General features: G+C 32.7%; 1 protein-coding gene across 1 annotated transcript; it reads left to right on the forward strand.

Annotated features, from left to right (window-relative positions):
* Positions 1–538: 538 nt before the first annotated feature.
* Positions 539–11,385, forward strand: LOC116351180 (metabotropic glutamate receptor 2-like; the record flags this gene model as incomplete). The annotated part of the gene is made up of 6 exons (XM_031783260.1): positions 539–819; positions 953–1,191; positions 3,547–3,612; positions 4,923–5,066; positions 9,929–10,151; positions 10,625–11,385. Coding segments are annotated over 6 exons (1,252 nt in total), but the record flags the coding sequence as incomplete, so codon positions are not given.
* Positions 11,386–15,921: the final 4,536 nt, after the last annotated feature.

The following is a 15,921-nucleotide window of genomic DNA, read 5'->3' on the forward strand; positions in this document are numbered from 1 at the left end:
AATAAAAAGAAATTCAGAAGAGCATCAGTAAGAACGCACTGTAAAGAGCGTCGCTGGTATATTCGAGATGTATATAATCGTTGGAAACTTCACAAAATTCATTGGAATGTAAGAATTAACAACACAATGTTGTCAAAATCATAACCTTAGTTTTGTCAGTGTGGCGAGTCAATTCAAAATATATTGTCTTCCTTAAAGGGCCATTCGCAATCTACTTTTAGCTAGTTTTACCTATTTCTCCTGTTACGTGAAGTTGATTGTTTACGTACAAATTGTACCCACATTAACGTGAAGTTGGCTTCGTCATGTGCTAGTTTTCTAGTATTTCTAGTTTGGTGACTCGCTCCATGGTCTTTCTTTAAGAAATGCAAAAATAATTACATAATTTAACTGAAAAGATGTGTTTTATGACCAAATAAAAAATACAGTTATTCTTCGCCACCCTGTAAAAATATATAAATATGTACAAGCGTTCTCATTTTACTTCGTTATGATGAGTCACATTTTCCTATTTAAATACTACTTTATTTTATTATAGATTTAACCACACCCCCGTTATTATGGCCTCAGGACGAGAATTATGCTATGTACTATTAACTGGAGTTTGTCTTTGTTACGTAATGACATTCATTATATTAGCTCGTCCAACTGTTATTCGCTGTGCATTGTTGCGAGTTGGTCTGGGCTTGTGCCTAAGTCTTTGCTACAGTGCTATTTTCGTAAAAACCAACCGAATCTCAAGAATATTCAATTGTGGTGTCAAAGCGGTGTCAAGGCCCATTTATACATCACCAATATCACAAATAGCAATTTGTCTGTGTATGTAAATGCAGTTATTTCTCCTTCAATTTCATTGTATATTTCTTTTTCGGCCATTATATCTTGTACTCATTAGAATAGATTCAATGAAATCCTTTCCGTACTATCATTATGTGTCTCCGTATTTTTTTAGGTATTGTAAGTGTTCAGTTGGTGGGAACGGCTGGTTGGTTAATGTATGAGGTTCCTGACGTCAAGGAAATTCATCCGCAGCCTTTAACCGCTGTGCTCACGTGCAAGGTGTCAACGTTTTCATTGATTATGTCACTTGTTTATAATATGGTTCTGATTTTGCTGTGTACACTGTATGCATTCAAAACAAGAAAAATTCCGGAAAACTTCAATGAAGCTAAATATATTGGCTTTACAATGGTGAATCAAAAAATATTTTTGGTTTTATTTCTTACACAATTATGAAAATCTTAGAATAAAAGCGCTTGGTAATAGTGGAAGAAATGAAATATAATAAAATCAGTACAAAAAATCGAGATTTACCATAACTGAGTGTTTAAATGTGACCAGTCTATATATTTTGGATGGATATTTATCAAGGGACAAAGCAGTACTTGAATAATGATTCTAATGCAAAGTTAATGCCAAAAAATATTCATATAATGCCACTTAATACCACCTAATGCTATGCACAGAAACAAATATTCGAGTACGGTTACTCGCACTTGCGGTGTTAGCAGAGAGTCTACCCTTTAAAATGAGTTACGCACTCTATTTTACTCTATTTTTGGTGTTGATTTCATCCAAGTGAATACATCATAATGAAAGAAGAAATACATGTGTAGTCATAGCCGCATGCGTTCAACGTACATATGACTACACATGTATCTCTTCTTTCACTACGATGCGTTCACTTGGATAAAATTAACAAAAAAAAATAGAGTAAAATAGAGTGCGTAACTCATTTTGAGGGGTAGACTCTCTGCTAACACCGTAATTGCTAGTAAGCGTACTCGAATATTTGTTTCTGTGTGTGTACAAAAACAATGTCAAATGTACTTTTTCTTTCTTGAATTCGTCTTGCTTCTTGTTTTCAAAAACTTTAACATATTTTTTATTATAAACAAATTTTCAATATGAATATAAATAATTAATTTTCCTGAAATTGTAAACACATCGAATATGCGCCTACAGCTAAACATGGCTTCGATTCGCTGTACGTACGAATGTGCGAAGAAAAGAGAAGTACGATACTGTGACGTAAACAACGCGGCTACTCTGCATTGGTAGAGTTGACGCATGGTTGACATTATTTTCTATACATTGTTCTAAAGTCATTGTTCTAGTACTGCTTTGCCCTTGATATTTATCCCAGATATTTCAGAATATCTGGATATTTAACGCGAAAGCAATAGAAGCGATTGTTATGGTTATACACACAGTAAATAAATACATTTTCTGTGTGTACATTAGGGTGTTTCCACATGAAAAATATTAAAAAGTGGCTATTATCATTTTGAAGAGCGTTAAATTCTGTATAAGATGATTTGATTTTTGATACTGATTGGTTGCCGATGTCACTTCCTGGACTAAAAACACATTTGTAGATTGATTTCATGTCGCATTCACGCCAAAATCTGTAATTGATGAAAATATAAGATTGAACAAAATTAAAAACATGAAAAATAATTTTAATATCAAAACAATTGCCTAAATATTAATAAAAGTAACACAAAAACTCACAATTTTACCACAATAAACCAAAACAATGCAAATTCGCCAATTCATTTGACAGAATGACATTTGAAGCGTGATTCGCTCACGCATGACAAATGACAGGTTATGTGTCAAATGAATTGGCAATTTTGCATTGTTTTGGTTTATTGTGGTAAAATTGTTAGTTTTTGTGTTACTTTTTAAATATTTAAGCAATAATATTGATATTAAAATTATTTTTCATGTTTTTAATTTTGTTCAATCTTAAAATTTCATTAATTACAGATTCTGGCGTGAATGCGACATGAAATCAATTCACAAATGTGTTTTTAGTCCAGGAAGTGACATCGGCGACCAATCAGCATCGAAAATCAAATGATCTTATACAGAATTTTACGCTCTTCAAAATGATGCTAGCCACTTTTTGATATTTTCCATGTGGAAACACCCTAGTGTACATTGCTACAAACACCACAAAAATCAGTTCTATTATTTACGCATTAATATCCAGACATTCGAAAATATTTTGAATTAATATCCATCCTTGAATTCGAGTTATAGTGCTTCTGCCTGTAAATTCATGAAGATACAGAAAATGTGTCAGCTTTGTTAAAACCAAATAAATAAATAAAGAATATTAAATGGGCCTTGTATAGAATAGCTCTAGTTCAACTAACTACCGAATTTAAGTGTATATTCATAAATTTTTAAGCAAAAAGCAAGCTGTGTGTTTTGTATGATTGCAGAAGGCTATGCCTAAGTTTAAGATATTTGACGCATTGCATACCGTATTGAAATCGGTGCCATTACGCCGCAATAGCGATGCCGTGTATTACGCAGCATTCATGCATCTGTATTGATGGTTTGCGGTATTGCCTTCTGAAATCATACAAAACACACAGTCTGGCAAAAAGTCGCTATATCTCGAGTTTACGTCTCATGAAACTCCACACTTTTACCAGAATTCACAAACTGTTTTTATTCTAGGTCATTCATATAAAATAAGCAATTGACAAAAAATGATCACATTTTATGTAAAAAAATTATTCTCTACTGTAGTATTCGACATGTATAGTGTGGTTGGCATTTTTGCCCATTTATTTCGGAACGAATAACGATTACAAGGTAATATAAATTTTTCTATCTAATATATGTATTGAAAATGTATAGTCCCAAAGGCAACCCCTATAGAGTTTTGTATACAGTTCTAAGTGATTGTCAAAGGAGAAATCACATGGTGCACTTAAAAGGGAAAACCATGCAATATACATTTGGAGACAAAAAACCTTACACATTTTTCGGATTAAACCTTATAACTATTTCAATATCTACAATAGTACAAGTTAATTACAAATGTGAGATCATCAATACAAAATGTATGGTTCAAGCAGGTAGCCCCTAGGTCGCGTTAGGGTTTGGCATGTCGCCATGCCTCTCATAAACACGCCATTCCCGTGCTTAAAAGTCTATAAAAGCCATGAGAAAAATATATTTTTATTTATTTATTTATTACGAGACCTACATTTATTCCAATATGTGCATACAGCGAGCTGTAAGCATGCTGGTCAAAGTTACAATGTGGTATAAGTTCCACCCATGGTGCGTCTTTAGCAAAGAGACATTTACAGACAGGGGGTGGTGTTCATGAAAATACTTTAAACACCAGAATTTGGTCCGGAAAACCATGGCAAAACCGGCTTGATTGAAGATTTTCTTCCATTTCTAAAGTTGTTTAGCAAAAAAAGGTCTTCACTTTCTGTGAAAAATCCCTAGCAAATCGGAAGATTTCTCGGCAGCTGTCGGGGGAGGGGGTGTTAGCTCAGACAATTTAAGAGGGGGGTTATCCGGGCTTAGAACCCCCATGTGCCCATGTATGGTGAAAATCGTACGATTCCATCCAATTAAAACTTTTGTATTTTGTTTGAGTTTTTATGAAGTGATTAAAAATTATTTCGAATCCAATTGAATCACATTTACATCAAAACATTCAAACAAAACGAAGATATTCAGAAAGCGACCAAGCAATGTTCTCTTTTTTGTATTCAAAGCAAATTGAAATAGCAATTGGTAGTTTCTTACTATTTATCACGTTACGATACAATAAAAAGAACGAAGAAGCAGAAATAATTGAAAATTATTCATTATATTCCAAATTAATGCAAAACTTTGGTGAAAGTTTTTGTACTAATCGCCCGTTTTCGACCCATACCATTCTTCTCGTTGCTTTTTTCTTGTGCTCTACGCGTGGTGCTTTCATTTTTTGCGTTGATGTTTTTGCATCGCTACTATTCTTCCTTTGAACAACTAATAGAAAATTCAATTTATTAAGATTATTACCACTTTACATCAAGTAGAATGTTGTGTCCCTTTTACACAGATTGCATTTGAATTAAAATGATGCAAGTGAAAAACTCTTTCGATTTTTCTCATTTTAGATTCAAGTCTCCAGCATATGTATGTGCTTAAGTATAAGTGCAACGGTATCGTTGACGTGCTTGTTCTTACCGAAGGTGTACTTGGTTCTGTTCCAGCCGTATAAAAATGTTCGAAATGCTACCGGTGGCCTAAGTGTTAATCGGGTACGATTTAACTTTCTATATTTAAGGGCATATTAATAAATTCTTCCACTATATATCAGCGATCATTTTTTGAACGTTCTACTTGCTCCGGTTGGCTCAAGAAGTGAAACCAAAAAATGACGAAACGGACAACACTTTAAATCTTCAAATGAATATGATTCGTTTTTATTTCTATTGTTCGAAGTTATAGTTCATGTTTTAAAGATATATAGGGGAAGTGGGGGCTTTTGAGGCTCATATCTCGAAGGTTAGTTTGTAAGGAAAAAAAAGAAAGCAAGGTATCATTTGAAAGCTAGTTTTAATACGCAACTTTTGTAGAAGACACTTTTTTGTTTTAGTGACTCTATTCCAAGGGGAAAACCGGTACTGAAATACTAAATATACTCAGAAGTATTGAAAAGTACCGAAACGTATCAAAACATACCAAATAGGTATTCGTTTCAAAAAAAAAGTGAATATTTTTTTCGTGTTTTCGACTGTCTTTTTGGTGTTACATGGCAAGCTTGTATGAAACTCTCGGAGACTCGGTATAATGCACAAAAAAAGTGAAAAAATGTTTTTCGATATTTTTGTGCATTATACCAAAAATACAGTCGAAAACATGAAAAAATTATTCACTATTTTTTTGAAACGAATACCTATTTAGTACGTTTTGGTATGTTTTGATACGTTTCGGTACTTTTCGGTACTTTTCAATACTTCTGAGTATATTTAGTATTTCAGTACCGATTTTCCCCTTGCTCTATTCTATTGGCGTAAAATGAGAAATGTGCGGGCGAATCGACGCACCTTTAATTTTCATTCCATTTTCGCCGATTCAATTGTATTTCCAAACATTAGAAATCAGACACAGTGTTTAACTCAAGCGGTGAGCGCTATGAAGAGACAAAATGCGAATTCTCCTCATCTGTGCCATCTTGTATTCCATAGTTGAACTCAATTTAGTTACAATGAATTGAATCGAAAAAGAGAAAAAAAACAACAACAGTAACATGGCTACATAGATCTGTTGACCAGTGAGATACGTATAACAATGGAATGAAAGAATGAAGAAAGCGTATATGTGTATGTATGCATCAGCACGCATAGATGTACAGCTCTGTGTGGCCGTGCTACTGTTGTTGTTTTTTCTCTTTTTCATTTCAATGCTACAGAATTAAATTCAGTTTTTCGATCTAATTCGAACTAATGTGAGGTGGCGCTGATCAGCTGCGTTCGCATAAAAAAGTTCCCAATCTCATATACGCCAACCCCGCTTGGTTTAACTATGATTTAAGCTAGTTTTTAATGCATTTAAATCTAGGGGAGACACGGGCTTTAGTATTGCTAATTTTTCTTAGATTTTTTTAGTAAATCGCATATAAGGTGTACATTGACAGGACCTAATAAGTCCTCATTTTTCTTAGTTTTTTAAGTTACAAAAGTAATGAAAAATAGTGGAAAAATCAAAAAATATGAAGAAAAAATTGTGAAACTTTTTTAGTAAATGATGCAATTTTGTGAAAAAAAAATGATAAAAGATAAGGTAAATTCATTCTGAGTCTGAATCTGATGGTGGAAGGGCATAGCTGGCGACTGTCTTGCGTCGTTTGCTGATACGGCTCGGTGTCATGGGAGCTGGTTTCTTTTTGCTCGGCCATGCTTGCGTCATTGCTACCTTCAGTCCAGCCTCTAACTTCTTCTTCAAAGCTTCCACCTTCTTCTTCAAAGTTTCCACCTTCTTCTTCAAAGCTTCCACCTTCTTCTTCAAAGCGGCTACTTTTCTTTGCATTGTTGCTGCCTCTTTCGCTTCTTTCTGTGCTTGGACCTCTTCAAAAGTATCGTCCGCAGTCAAAATAGCACCTTTTTGTGGCTTTCGGCTGCATGTTGCTGTTTTGCGAGCTGGTGCCTTTCGGACATGGCCTCAAATTTTCAAGCATGGTTGACAAATCGAAAACTGAGCTACGAGGTGTTGAAGTCGTACCCATTCGAGGAAGACTATCTTCCATTTCTTGGTTGATGTCGGCAATGGTATCTGCAATAATACTTTGATCAGACCGATTGTGTGACATTTCGACTATGACTGAAGGCAGTGGAATTTCTTCAATTGAACTGCAAATAGGCCAATTTGCGTGCATCGACTGCTGATAGTCCAAAATAAATATTCAAAGAATGCAACATATAATCTTCAAGAGCTTGCTCTTTATTAATTCAATCTAGGGGATAGACACCAATTTCTATTATATTTAGTTTCATTTAATATTTATTGAGATTCTTTTAGTTTCTTCTACTTTCTTTTAGTATACAGACAAAAACGCATATATTCTGCTAGTATTTCTAGTATTGAGCCAAATGAATCGCATTGCCAGTGTGAAGACGTTTATACGGAGAACAATAGAAACCATTGTTCTCACTGAACGCAAATATTTTGTTTACAAAAATGTACCGTTAATCTCACCATAAAAACAGTACACAGAAAGAAAAAATGTGGTATTTTTAATTCAATTTTGGTAGATTTAATATAAAATCAACCAACAACGAATTAACATTACCATTTTTGACATCGCTGAGGCATATTTCTTAAAAGAGACTATCAGTTGAATAAGTTTTACCAATTGCTTCATTACATTCACCAAATTCATGGGCTAGCGTCATCTGTGGTTTCGAAAAGTTGTTAAATGTAATGAAGCAGTTGGTAAAACTTATTCAACAAATAGTCACTTTTGAAAAATATGCCTCAGAGATGTCAAAAATGGTAAATTTAATCCGTTGTTGGTTAATTTTATATTAAATCTACCAAAATTGAATAAAAAATACCACATTTTTTCTTTCTGTGTATTGGCAATGTATTTTGTCTGGATCGGTCGAAGAATCAATACGAAAATTTGTTCACAAATATTCTTTTAGTAGCTTCTAGTATACTTTTAGTTTTGTATAGTAAAAATGTGTGTCTACCCCCTAGAATTCAATGTATTAAAAAATTGAAAATGAGTTGAATAATGAAAAGTACATACAGTCTGACCACCTGTTGATTTAATAATGAACAGCGTTGTTCGCACTTGACTGATATTTGCATTTAATTCCGATACTTCTGGCTGCGGTGTAGACGAAGTTGATTCTACTTAGTTTGGCTCAGTCGATGCTGTTGCTACTGGCTCTGGGTGCGTTCGATTATGACGGTACTGAGCTTGGGGCAGCTGATATTGATGGTACTGGGCCTTGTGCGATCGATGTTGGTGCTATTGGGTCTGGTGTTTCTTGTGTACCAGCCATTTCCTCGACAATGATTTAATTTTCACGCGATGTATTGTCTTCAACGTTTTGTCTTGCATTAGCTCGTACATGACGATGCAGAGTCGGTTTAGGCACATTCATGGCCTGGAAATGCCTATGTTATTTACATCCGAACGAGTGAGACTCAAACATGTGCTTCTTCTTCAAAACAATACATACACACTAACTCACAAACATCAAAAGTATACGCCATAACAGCAGTGCAAACACAAATACATGCGCGCGCTACTCAGCTTCGTTTCTGTGATGAAGACTTATTGACTTCTGCTGTACATGTGATGCTTGTGTATGTATTGTTTTGAAGAAGAAGCACATGTTTGAGTCTCAATCATCTCCGCCCCTTGGGCACATTAAAATCTCTAGCAGCAGCACGATTGGACATTCCAGCAACAATTGCACGAAGAGCTCTTATAATTCGATCGGAAGGCCTTTCTCTATGTGTGAGCCTAAGGGCATTTTACTATATGCGAATGCCATTTTATACAGAATATATGAACATTTTCCTATTCATACATGAAATATACGAAGTAAAGTATATTCATCCGCATCAACATCTATGAAAATTCGTACATTTCATTCGCAACCATTCGCGAATGCCGCATACGTCTTGCTAGATGCGACAAACTGTCGTGTGACATTTGTACACACACATTGCTGTGTTCAGTTTGTCGTGGCAGTTTCAAACACAATGTCATTGTTCTCAACAAAATTTGAAAAACAGTTGAAGAAAAAAATACAAGATTATTTGTTGAATATTATTTTAGAAGCCGTATTCGATTTGAAAAGTGAGATTTTAGAAATAAATTCAGATAATATAAAAGAAATTGAAAGTTACGTCAATGAAAATAAAAACCTTTCACAAGGCACAGTTTACAGTGATTATATTACGAGAGGCAAAGATTTATTTACCATTTTAGAAAAATTTCATTTAATATTACCAAAAAAATATCAATATCGGCTTGAATCTCTGTCACCTAATCTGTCACTTTGACTTTTTGAATGTAAAAATATGACTTTTCATATGCGCTATCCGCAAAATGTGTATGAAACATTCGCGACCATTCGTTTCCATTTGCAATATATATATATGAAATATTCGCTCGAATATGGAACATTCGTATAAGTCGGAACCCCTTAGGTGGGAGCGAGTGTGTTTTTCCGTTGATTTCAAACAGGAGTTCTTATAAAATAAACGATCCAATAACTTTTGTGACATCACACTTTATATTCGGTTACTGGGATTTTAGATATTACTATTATTATTTGAAAAAATTTGACCAATTTTGGCACATAATTTATACATTTTTAAAAATAATACATTGGATTTTAATATATTCAATGCAGAAATGAAATGAGAAAATATTTTCGAACGAAAAGTCAATCTCCAAATTTTTGCCCAATTTACATTAACACCGATACACTAATTACTACTGTCACTGTTGTTCTCTTGTTTCTAAATCTATCGTTTTCTAAATTCTATACAGCACCTATTTAATAATAATATAATAATTAATAATTTATTTAGTTTATGTTTTGCCGAAATTCAAGATCAATTTTTATTAGTTCGGAAAATTTCGAATTTGTTTCAGTTAGCAGCTACGGACCCAAACCGCCCACCACATAATATGCGATTCTCAGGAACTCGTAGCCAAACTTTTCACTCAATGACATCATCAGCCATTACAAAATCTGGATCAAGTTCACGACTTAGTCACAGAGTTGTAAACAATACAGTTGGTGATGACGCCGTCGATATTTCTGTTCAAACCGACCTGGAAAACCAGCCTCAATTAATAAAAACAGAGCCGCAAGGTGATCAAATTATTATACACGGTGGCGCATATAATGGAGCCACTCTTAGGGGGTGGGAATTTTGAAAAAACCTTTGGGGGGTATGTTGGGGATAAAACATGAAAAATTTCTATCGGAGCAAAATTTGGAATTTTTTCCCAGGGGGTTGGGGGTGCCCCAATTTTTCAAAAGTTCATCGGATCAAAAAATAATGTACTACAAAGTTGTTCAGAATGACGAGAGAAATTTTTTTTGGACCCCTGCCCTCCAAGTCGTCCTACCCTTTAAGGGGGTCGGAGGTCGGGTTTTTTTTTTCCAAGAATTTCAGACCAAGTTTCAGTGCCTCATATGGGGTCAAATCTTACAAACTCGATTTTACACTTTTTTGGTCCAGAATTCTTGAATCACGTCGGGTTTAAATTAAAAGCAATTGTATTCAAATCATTATTTATTATTTCTATTAGATTTTGAATTTTATTTTTAAATATTCTCAGGTAATACCCAATCAACTCAATTGACAATATCTGCTGTGATTGATTCTGCAGAAGAAATGCCGTGCTGTAGTCGTATGTTAAATGAAACCAATCATCAACCATATGTAGAAACAAATGGCCATGAATTCATTAAAACCACCGATAATAACGCTCATAATACCGAAACCTTGGAAAGTATTAGCCGTGTAAGTAGTAGTAGTAGCGTACACAACCAAAACAGAAAATCGTCGATAAATCTAGAATCTGGAATCATTGGAAAAATTGACTATAAGGAATTGACTTCAAGAAAAACAAATTAAAGCACATTATGTGAACGAAAAATACTTACCATATTTCTTAGATCTCGAAAAAATAAGATTTCTATTAATCGCAAAGATTAATTACTACAATTAAGCATTGTAGATGAAGTGCTTTGTAATTTGAAAATGAGTTGGCGAAAAAGTGAGTCTTCTGTCAAACTCAAATGTGCATTTTAATTCGAGTAAAAGGGGCAACTGTATAGAACTTATAACTTAACTTCACCAACACCGTTTTCTACGTGAAAATAAAAAGAAACGAAATGGAATAAAAACATTAAGTTTCAAAAAATCATACTAGAACACATCAAAGCAATTGCTGGAGGTATTGAATAAAAAAGACGTCTATTTGCAAACATATCAGAGAAAAGTAATTCCATCTTACCACAACCACCACCACCCTAATTTGGCAGTACCATAATTTGTTGTCATCACGACAAAGAAAAAAGACGAAGAGCCTTTATACCCACCTACTAGAGGTGCCCACTGAACCGAACTGAACAGTTTATGTTCGAAAAATATTATATTTTCATGTTCGTGTTCGTTCGGGTTCGGTTCAAGTTGATCGCAAAAAAAATATTGCAATTATATTCGTTCACGTTCGGTTTACGTTCGGTTCACGTTCATTTTAACTGTTCAAAACTGTAAACTTCAAAAGATGGTTGTTGGCCCTTGGGAAAATTTAAAAAAATTCAAAGCCTTAAAACCTCATTAGATTTTTTTTCCCAAAATATCAATAAAAGTGGCAACCAAATGCAAACTTTAAACACTTTCAACATATTTCAAAATATCTTAATATTTCCCGAATATCAGGTAGTAATTCGTTGAGAGATAAAAAAATTTAGTTTGGATATTGAGGCAATTTAAATAGTTTTTTTTTCTGTTTATTATCACTATTTAAATTCACAATTATCAAATATGAAAAATTTTAGGAACTGAAAGATAAATTTTTATGTTTTTGATAACTAAGCGATTGAAATGATTTTTTTATTCTTATTAGCACAGTTTGTTTTGAATAGAAATCAGAAACTATCCAAAAATAATCAGTTTGAGATTGTCATGGAAGCGCTTTTCATTCATATGAGTGCAATTTTGAATTTATGAACTGAGAGATGAAAATTTTTGTTTTTCGTATTGAAGCGATTTAAATTACGTTATTTTTTTTCATTATCATTATTAAAATTCACACAAATTAAAAAAGAAACAAAAACAACTCAATTTCAAATATTCGTAGAAAAAATTTGATCATATAGTAGCGTAATATATGAGACACATTGAATTCAGAAACCTTCAGATGAAAATGTTTATTTTTTTGTATTTAAGCTATTTCAATAGTTCATTTTGTTTTTATTGGCAATATTTAAATTCACTCAAATTATAAAACTATTAACGACTATTTAATTTTAAATTTTAATTGAACAAATTTTCATCAATATGGTGCCATCGAAGGAGAATTTTTTTATGAAAATGTGTAGTTGAATTGCTTTCCATAGTTTTGTGATTTGTAACTATTTATATTCTGTTTTTATTCTGGAGAATTCAACTGAACAATTCTCGTTTGTTCAGGTTCGTTCGAAATAAAAAAATCTGTTCATGTTCATTCGCGTTTAGTTCAAATTGTTCAAAATATGTAAACATGCCGTTCATATTCGGTTCATATTCGGTTCAAATTCGAATGAACCGAACGAACATGAACGGTTCAGTTCAGTGGGCACCTCTACCACCTACTCAATATTGAGAAAATTGGAGCATGTTGTGAGCTTATGTATATGCATGTTAATATATTATATCGTCTTGTTTCGTAGACGATTTATATTCCACGTGATAGTATAGCAACCTTCTCTTATACAATATAAATCAAAACGAAAGCGGTAAGATCGTAAGAATGGTGAAACAGAACTCCGAAAAACTAATAACGATAAACAAAATGTTACCGCGTAGTCATCATGTTAGAGATATTCTTATATTAAATTATAGACAAATTTAGGCTGATGAGAATCTTGCATAAATACACACAAAAAACATTTGTGGTAGATATACTACAATCTATGTTCACCAATAGTCTAGTGGCAATAGATATAGATGTGTCAAATCCGAGATGTTAATACAATTGTATGCTATTCACTATTAAGACAATCATTATACTCGTATCAACATGAGTATTATTTATTAAGATCGATCATAATACGGCATATTATAATGAGTATCAATTTCAAAACAAAACCAAAAATGATGAAATTTTAATAAAATAATAAAAAAATCAAATCAACCAATTTCAATTATAAGCTTAGAGCAGACTCAACTTAAAGTTGTGTTGAAAAGTCTCTATATTAATGTTAGATTTATAACATTACTGGTAGCGTTGAGTAACACATTATTATTGTAACGAAGCTTTGCCAGTAACGCTATAACAAAAGCAATAGCTATTACTGGTAATGCTAAAATCTAATGTTACAATTGTAATGACATTACTGTATTGCTTCGTTACAATTGTAATGTGTTACTGCAAAATGTAAATCTGTATATGGATTACTACTCACAACATAGAATTACTTGACAAAAATGATTATTCTAGTACTGCTCTGCCCCTAGTTTCAAAACAAAACCAAAAATGATGAAATTTTAATAAAATAATAAAAAAACCAAATCAACCAATTTCAATTATAAGCTTAGAGCAGACACAAACTCCATCTATTGTAAATATATTTAAAGTTTTATAAAGTCTCAATATTAATGTTAGATTTTTAACAATACGGATAACACATTGTTATTGTAACAAGACATTACCGGTATTAGCTATTGAAATTGTAATGTTAGATTTTAGCATTACATTAATAGCTATTATAATTTTATTAACTATTACAAACATTTATGTTAATGTAAATAGTTAGTAACATTACAATTTCAATGCTGGTAAATCTATAAATCCATATTAATCCATAGTAATACACACTTACGTAAATTCTAACAGCAGTGCAATGACGTTTCATGTGTACTTTGTGTATGACATTAACTAGGCATAAAGCGATCGCCGTATATTTCGGATAAGACATTTTATTGTTAAAAAATGGAAAATATCGAATTAAATTTAATAAATATCGAATAAATTGTTTCAATCCGCAATATACGACGATCGCTTTATTCCTAATCGTACACATGAAACGTTATTGCACTGCTGTTAGAATTTACACAAGTGTGTATTACTGCGGATTAATATGGATTACTACTCACAACATAGAATTACTTTAAACAAAAATTATTATTCTAGTACTGCTCTGCCCCTAGAAATGCACACATAAAACTGATTCTTCAGACTCAAATTAACTTTTCTACATTTGGTTCAATACTTTTTTTTTAAATGTGAAAATTTTGTATTGCTGAGTTTTTTGAATATGTGATGTAGCGTTGTATTGCCTCCAATTTTAACTCAATAAGAAAACAACGTTGTATTCGATATATCAACACAAAAGTGTAAATAAATATATCACGTTGTATTCGATATATCGACACAAAAGTGTAAATAAATATATTCGGCCATCACTTTTCATTAATGTCTCTATTCATTCAACTCACCTTTTATTATTATCGAATAAACCTAAAAAAGTGACAAAATTCATATTGATTTTTCCTTCCTCAAATTATTTTCATACATTTTTCACTATGGGTCTGATGGACCCATACTATACGTTTTTGTACTTAAGTCGTACTGTACGCAGGAGGGTTAAAAAATTTTTATTCGATTTACAAATACTATTAAATTTTCCGTATCATCTGGTGAAATCAGATTGAAAGAACTCGCATTCCTTATCATCACGATTGGCATTCGGTCACTATTCAATAGGTGTTATATGAGAAGTTTATATGAAACTCTCGGAGACTCGGTATCGTGATTTTGGTGATAAGGAATGCGATTTTTTCCATTCTGATTTCATCAGATGATACAGAAAATTGAGTTAAAAAAAATAATATATTATTAACTTCGGTATTATAATACTTGATACTCATTGTAATACGCCGTATTATGATCGATCTTAATAAATATTACTCATGTTGATACGCGTATTATGATTGGTCTAAATAGTTAGTAAGGCATTCGTGAGTAGTAAGTAGTAAGATATTTTAATACTTCTGTATTACTGGGACATCTATTGATGTCGTAGATCTACCCCAAATGTTTTTTGTGTGTATCTCTAGATTTTCAAAATTCAATTGGTAGTAAAGTCTTGAAGGTGCGTGTTGAGATAGCAAAATAAAATTCATTATAATTTTAACATGACATCATCAATGAAAGGAAAAAAGAAAACGAATCATTAAATGGGAATCTCAAGTAAAAATGTAAGAAGTATTTGCTGCATTCTTCCATTTTATACTGAATATATTTTGTGTTCATTGAACGTTGTTCAAGGTAAATTTGTATTGAATATGAAGAGCGTTGAATTTGAAGGGCAATTACACTGTCAAATACAAACACAACAAATGTTAGACAAATCACAACACGCATATGAATGTCCGAGAATGAAAGCGAGACTTCTATTCACAACTTATTGAAATGTAACACCGCCATACATTCTTATAAGTTTAAATTTTAGTGTCTGGGCTGTTGAAGTCTTTTGAACTACCAGTTGCATGTGTTTGAATAAAGTACAATCAATTGATCTATGCCAATGTCAAATTATTTGGAAATTAAACGTAAATAATTAAATTAGTCGTGTTAAGCTATTTATTGTGTAGTAAGTTGTTAGTTTGTTTTAAGAGATTAGAAGATGAAAAGAAATAATTGAAAATTGTATTTGCGTTAGCTATAGTTTCCTTTTTTCAAATCTACCAAATAGTAAAAATGTCAGGATTATCTCGTCATATGTGATGCATATATTTTAAATTAATTACACTCCAAACTGATTTAAACAAAAACGAAGAAACATTACTATCTGCTTGCTGTGCCTGCTGCCAAGCAGCTCCTGAGCAGCGTTAGCGGCATGTGTGCATGTATAAACTTATACA

This window comes from Contarinia nasturtii, unplaced genomic scaffold (genome assembly GCF_009176525.2).
Source record: "Contarinia nasturtii isolate CC-2019 unplaced genomic scaffold, AAFC_CNas_1.1 Cnas_scaffold_4830, whole genome shotgun sequence".
NCBI lineage: Eukaryota > Metazoa > Arthropoda > Insecta > Diptera > Cecidomyiidae > Contarinia > Contarinia nasturtii.